This window comes from Palaemon carinicauda, chromosome 5 (genome assembly GCF_036898095.1).
Source record: "Palaemon carinicauda isolate YSFRI2023 chromosome 5, ASM3689809v2, whole genome shotgun sequence".
In the NCBI taxonomy this organism is placed as follows: domain Eukaryota; kingdom Metazoa; phylum Arthropoda; class Malacostraca; order Decapoda; family Palaemonidae; genus Palaemon; species Palaemon carinicauda.
In genome coordinates this window covers 143,149,376-143,157,005 of record NC_090729.1, presented here as the reverse complement: position 1 = coordinate 143,157,005, position 7,630 = coordinate 143,149,376, and the positions used below count along the sequence as shown (strand labels likewise).

Below are 7,630 nucleotides of genomic sequence, written 5' to 3'. Positions count from 1 at the left end.
AGGTGCGAGAAGTGAAAAGATTCGCGGTGGCAGCAGGTAGTGTGATAAAACCTGCTGTTTAGTACTGCGTAGGACAGTGAGTTTTCTCGGGACTTTAACTAAAACGGGTGCCTGTGTTGACCCTAGTGCGTTACATAGTGATTTCAGTGGACACTTACTGTCACTAATGGACTGTCCTTTACCAAGGTGAAACGACATAGATTCGTACACGTGCCACATGTTCTCGGACATAAAGTGTATCTTCACTTAAAAGACTGACGTTCCTCAGGAACTAGTGATTACAGATATGGTTGTTTCTCTTTCAGATTCTGCACCACCAGCCTTTACCATTTCTATGTCTATTATTGTATTTTATTATTGTACAAAACTTTTCCTATTTCCTTGCAAATTTCAAATAAAATATCTATTTTATTTACAACATGCGTCTCCTTCGCTCCTATTATTATATGAAAATACATTGCTGTTCGTGTTTTACTGAACCTTTTCTAAAGTTATTATGATTAGTGTACCTACTATCTCTTATGTACTCACCTAATGGTATAAATTTGTTCCTACACAAATACTTACCCTTCTATTCTGTCTGGAGACCGACACGATATCTTATCCAGGTGAGTCTTTCTTCGTCAGATTACTTCATGTTCCTCTTGTCCTACTAGGACCTTCCTCGCCAGGGGGCGGGATGCCAGGTCATTGTAAAGCCTCTGGTAGTGACATGACACGGAGATGTCACGGTCTCTTGGTCACCAGACTACAGAACGTTTATTCGGAGTACCAGGCACTTAAATTGGAAGCAAACCCACGATACATTAATTCTCTGGTACACTTCCATCAGGACGACATGGCTTGAGCCCAAAAAACCGATTTTGAGCGAAGCGAAAAATCTGTTTTTGGGTGAGATGGCCATGTCGTCCTGATGGACCTGCCCAGCTGTTCCAGTTCAGCCTACTAGGCCCCTCCCTGCTGTACTGTATCGCGGAGGCCGGTTATAGCTAAAACGGAATGGTGAAGGCGGACGTGACGTCACGCAGCTGCGAGTATCGTAACAGTGACGAAGCGAGAGTATCTTTGGAACAGTACCCCAGTTACCTCCCACATTCACTCGCCACATCTTCCCCTCGAAGCGTAAACGCTAGGTGGGGTGCAGATGGCCATGTGACGTGTTAATATATGATATTCTATAAGGTTAACCCTTAGAATACTCGCTCCAGAAGTTAGAATTCTGTGAAAACCTTTAGTTTAATTCTCTGGGAATATTCTAGTAGTTATATATATCCAAAGGAAGGTACTGAAGGAACCTTCCATCAGGATGACATGGCCATCTCACCCAAAAAAAGATTTTTCGCTTCACTCAAAATCCATTATATATATATATATATATATATATATATATATATATATATATATATATATATATATATATATATATATATATATATATATATATATAATATGAATATGGTCTAGTGTAGAGTAAATATTCTATTCGTATTTCATTTGTGTTATATAAGAGGTGTATAGCCGGCATGTAAGGTGAGCTCCTCTCATGTAGGTATAAGTAATTGCAAGTAAATTACGTAAAACTTTCATCGTTCATTTCATTGTATTTTTCTTTCGAGTCGGTATATAGATTTACGTTATTGTTAAGAATTAACTTTTTTATTTCACGTCCTTTGCTATCAAGTCTTACGTAATCTCGATTAAGTGTGCTATACGAACCATACGAGATATGAACGAGGGCTTATGGAATTTTTTTATGGTATTGCATCATGTATGTGAGAGATTATACAAGTGATATATTTTTCACGTGTTTAGAAGGTTCTTGAAAAACCCAGTTAGTTTTTATTTATTTTTTTTTATTTCGAGGAAGAAGGCTAGACAGTTGTCTCGCTGGTGCGTTAGAAGGCCTCTTGATACATGATCGTTGGCAGCTTTAGAATCGCTAAAGCCAGCCCCCAAGCGTCTAGACACCTGACCTAGAAGAATTTAGGTATGCATTGCAGCAGAAAAGAACCAGCCTGTACTGTGAAAGAGTCAACATCCTCTTTCTCAAGTACCTCAAGTGCACGTACCCTTTAAAGTGAACAAGTCTTTACCCAAAATATATCGTGTGTAGTGTGTTCAATCGTTAGAGAAACTTTAAAGTCGATTCCAAATTTATTGAGTTTTTGTAAGTGCTGACATTATATAAATTTTTGTAACAGGTCCTGTAAGGTTTATGCGAAAACGTGAAGTGTAATTATTTTGGCTTCACTGTTTGATGATTACGTGTGAGCTAAAAACTTGTAAGTTTATCAGTTAAATTATGTAATTTCTATGAGTTTAATCATTCGAGTGTTAAAGATTAACCATTTTCATTGACTATCAAGATTAAATATTTGCGTAAAATATAATTTCCAGTGAAACAAGTAATTACATTATTTTCAGAGTGTAATATTCTCTTGTCTTAGTCCAACGATTTGTTCAGATTTAATATTTCCAGTCAAGTGATCATATAATTTTAATAGGTATTATTTTCTTGTAGTATAAGTTTTAATTCAGATTTAATATTTCAAGTAATTTATTTTGGGGGTAAATTCTTTCAAAGTGTTGTAATTTTTAAGGAATATATTTATTTTTTGTAAAGTGTGTATTATTTCGACCACCAGTGTTTCTTACAGAACTCTCGTATCCCTGTTTAAGATTCGAAGTAAGAGGTTGTTTTGAATAGTTCCTTATAATAATTACCCAGTTTTGTTTTGAGTGTACTTAAGAGACCTTTTGATATTCAGTTTTACATATATTGCTGAGTGGGAGTTATATAATTTTCTCAGAGTTCAGGTATTATTCAAGTGTAACAGTGTTATTCATGTAAAAACAAAGTGGTGAGTTTAGAACTCAGGAGGCTGTGTAACTTGCCAGCGGTAATATATAATATATATTTCTGGTGCCCAGATCCGGGACCAGTATATATAAAAAAATAAATAAATATATATATATATATATATATATATATATATATATATATATATATATATATATATATATATCTGTGTATATATGTATATTCATATATACATACATCTATATATATATATATATATATATATATATATATATATATATATATATATATATATATATACTGTATATATATATATATATATATATATATATATATATATATATATATATATATATATATATATATAATACTATGGTCCCGTGTCTGGGAACGAAAATGTATTGTTATATATAATACCGCTGGCAAACTACACAACCTCTTGAGTTCCAAACTCACCTGTTTGTTTTTACTTTAGATCTGTTACACCTGAAAAAATTAATACTTGAGCTCTGATACAACGATGTAACTCCAAGACAGCATTATATAAAAACACTGAATTATTAAATCTGAATAAAACTTCATACTAAGACAAAAGAAATAATTACACTCAAATGCTTAAACTGTTAAAGAATTTACATAAAGTAACTGATAAACTCATTAACTTCACGTATTTTCTAAAATCTCACTGGGCCAGTTATAAAGATTTACTCAATGCCAACACTCACCATAACACAATTAATTTAAAATTACCTTTCACGTCTTTTGTATCGTTTTAACAAAATATTTACCTTGGGGTACAAAATCACTTTGGGGAGGACACACTATAGGTACTAGAGAGAGAGAGAGGGATGCACTTTGCCTCGTTCACAGGACAGGCTGGGTTTCTGCTGCTATTCATCCTTGGGGGCGCATATATTTGACTTGATTACTTTTAGAATATTCTAATAGATTATCCTTGTTACTTGGGGCCAGCTCCTAGCGACACCAGAGTTATCAACTATCACATATCAAACAGGAGAATCAACCTCGCTATACGGCAACTCTCATTCAGCTGACTCCACCCACCTTTGTCCTCGGAAATAAAAGAAGATAAAATCTAACACTGGAGTTTTCGAGAACCTTCCAAAAATGTAGCAAATATAAGTATTGTGTATTTTCTCACAAACAATACGTCATAGAAATATAAAAAAAGATTTACATCAGCCCTTGTTCATATCTTGTATGGATCACAAGGCCTTCTTAAACAGAGTGCGTAAGATTTCGTAACCAAATACGTGAAATAAAAAGTTAATTCTTGAATATAACGTAAATTTACATATACTGACTTGAATGAAGAATACAAATAAATTAATGACAAAAGTCTTACGTAATTTACATACCTAACTTATACCTACATGAGAGGAATTCACCTTGGGACCTGGCTATCCTCTTAAATGCACATATGAAATACATAGGTATGTACATGAATTAATTATTCATTCTAAACTAAACTAACTTCGTAAGAATAAATATATATATATATATATATATATATATATATATATATATATATATAAAATAAAATTCAGAAACATTATGTTTAGATTTAAAAACTCCGTGGCAGAATGAAGCACTAGTTGAATCCTGTTGGGGTCTTCTACTTCACAGAGGTCGTCAAGAGTGCGAACATGTTTTAAAACTATTATTAAACATGATGAAAAATCCATGTTTTAGATGTTCAGGTGTCCAATATCAAACCCTAATGAGATATGAGCACCATCCACACAGGTGATTGCGTTAAATTCTTCCATTATGTCTCACCTTTTGAAGCTCATCTCTACCGTTTGTTTTTTTAATTTTCCCACCCACACACTCATACACGTACACACACACATCAATAACAATAACAAATGCAATTCTTGTCAGAGGTTTGGCCAATTTTCATCATCACGCTGGCTAGTGCTGATGGTGGGAGATTTTCGTCTGATTGTTGATAGCAAACCAACCTAGTATGGGTGGCCTGACTAGTACAGCATTGCTGATCATGGCAATACGCAAACTCTTTCACCATGTTAAAGTAATCCCGTTCTGTAAGGAATATATATATATATATATATATATATATATATATATATATATATATATATATATATATATACGTGTGTGTGTGTGTGGTGTGTGTGTGTGTCCAAAATTCTAAGGCTAAATGAAAACCCCGTAAGTGAAAGGGAACTTGAAAACAAGCGAGAATCAGGGGAAAAATGTTTTCTTATGACCTCTCTTTGAAGCGCCATTCCACCATGGATACATTTTTCAATTCTACCAGGAAACCTCTTACCTTTTTCATCCTAACTTTTTCGACCAAAATGCGGTCATTGCTTATTCGTCTCATAAAACTTGTAAAGATACCCCTGGTATGAGAATCTCCCACCATGGCCAGATGCACAATTGGTAATTCTGAAATTTCCACGGCATTCTTTGCTGATCTTTTACGATATGAGGACCCAGGATTTTTCCAATAGTTGTTGATGCTTTCATTCCTATAAAGAAAAAGTTTATGAAATATATCTTATTATAATTATTATTATTATTATCATTATTATTATTATTATTATTATTTGTTTAGATAGAACCCTAATTGGAAAAGCAAGATGCCATAAGCCTAAAGGGCTCTGACAGGGAAAATAGCTCAGCGAGGAAAGGAAATAAGGAAACAGCTGGAATAGTGTGCCTGCGTGCAATATTGATAATCATATCTAAACATTTCTGGGAAGGTAAAGATGATAAAGGAAATCATATTATAGAAGAAAATCAATAAAAAAATGGTGGTCACAAAAATGACATACCATTCGGTATAGAAATAATCACCTGATCGCCTCCGACAGATTCGTGAAACATTTCGAAATGTCATCGAACGAGTAGTTGATAAACCGGTGGGTTGAGTCAGTACAGGTAAATCTTGCTCTTAAATCTTCGTAAATGTAACATTCTTGATTGAGAAACGGATGCTGGTATTGTGAGGACGTCTTCTCATGTGAAGGTGAAGAGCCAGCAGAGGAAGTTTCCTCACCAACAACCTGTGCAGGAGGAACAGATTTAAAAATGGCCCTGGGAAAGCCCATTTTAAATTCTGTGTTAGCGAACAGCCATAGCGTAGTGACACACAAACAAGCCACTGGAAACAGCGCTATGTATTGCCACCGACTTAATTGTCTCATACGATGTTCATCCATTTCCATCCTGAAAATGAAAAGGTACAAATGATTTTATCTTTAAAGAAAGGAGGGTTATTTTATTATACCGTTCATTCAGTACAAAATACAGATGATCTTGACCGAATACCTACTGTCTTGCGAGTAACTTACAGAAATATCTTTGATAAAAATATCTTTGAATTTATTTGTTCTTTTCAAAAGTACAAACAGGAAAGAATAACACTTTTACCCAGTTTAATCACTAGAACCCTTGCACTCTCTCTCTCTCTCTCTCTCTCTCTCTCTCTCTCTCTCTCTCTCTCTCTCTCTCTCTCTCTCTCTCTCTCTCTCTCTCTCTCTCTCTCTCTCTCTAATCATTTGGATGCAAGATGCCAATAAACATACAGAAAGATTTAGAGGAATAATGTAAAGATTTTAAGATCATTCGCTGTTATAATCTAACAAAGTATTCCAGTAACTGACTCACCAAAAGGTCACACTTGCATCAGATAAGCAGATATATCCTTATGAATTTGGCACATATTAATATGGATAACCTTCACGTTTAAAGTATGTTGTATATTGCATGACTTTCTCAAGAACCACATGTTCTACTTCTTAATTCACTATAATTTGGGTAATTCGAACAATATATACCTCTTTGTACTAACAAGAAAATCAGACACACCCACATGCACCCACCCACCCACACGCACACACACACACACACACACACACACACACACATATATATATATATATATATATATATATATATATATATATATATATATATATATATATATACATTATACATATATATATATATATATATATATATATATATATATATATATATATATATATAGGATAATTATATCACTAGCCACAAATACAGACCGAGAAAAATTTCCCTTTTTTCTATATTTCTGCATGGCCAATAATTTGAAGCTCAACACTTCCGATTGATATTTATCGTAGAAAACTTTCCAAGATAAAATGCAGCTACTATAATGACCGTGAACTACACCCCAGGTTAACTGAATCCTGTCGCCGACTACCTTTCCAGAAAGACACTGGTTGCTTTCCACCTGGGAATGGATTACAGTGCCATAACAGAAGGCCAACGAAAGAACCCGGAATACCAAACCTGCAGGACATCCTGCACATTTCTCAATTATGAAGACGTCACCTCCGATGACTCCGCCACCCGCTTTTGTGACGTTGGTAATGGTAGGTCACGCCCTTGGAGATCTGCCTCCATGCATTGATAGGTGTTTCAATTGATCCATGGCTTCTCGCACCCATCGTACTAATCTACTGCAGAGATACTGAAGTCGAAGTTCATATAGCATGACATTAACAAAATGGGTCATTGTCAAAAGTGCATTGACACATGAAGTCGTCATAAGGACACCATTACCTTTTCATAGTCTTCAATCGCTTCACTTGTTGTCCTGAAGCAGTATTTGCCTCAAGTACTGCTGTCTTACTTTCAAGATGGATGGCAAAACTTGGCACCACAGACCATAATACTTCCAACGTGAGTACCGCCTTCACCTCTCAGTTGTTGACATCATTAGGGAATCTTCTTTTATCACTTTACATAAGACTACAGCTTAAACCCAGCAGCCAA

At 34.8% G+C, this 7,630-nt stretch overlaps 1 protein-coding gene across 1 annotated transcript in view; it reads right to left on the bottom strand.

Moving 5' to 3' along the window:
- Positions 1-5,069: 5,069 nt before the first annotated feature.
- LOC137641182 (uncharacterized) overlaps positions 5,070-7,630 on the bottom strand; it is a 3,544-nt gene continuing 983 nt past the window's right edge. The window contains exons 2-3 of the mRNA XM_068373620.1: positions 5,669-6,040; positions 5,070-5,340 (exon numbers count right to left, since the gene is read on the bottom strand). Of these exons, the coding sequence (XP_068229721.1) occupies positions 5,070-5,340; positions 5,669-6,039 (642 nt within the window). The 5' untranslated portion in view covers position 6,040. The remainder of the gene's footprint in view (positions 5,341-5,668; positions 6,041-7,630) is intronic.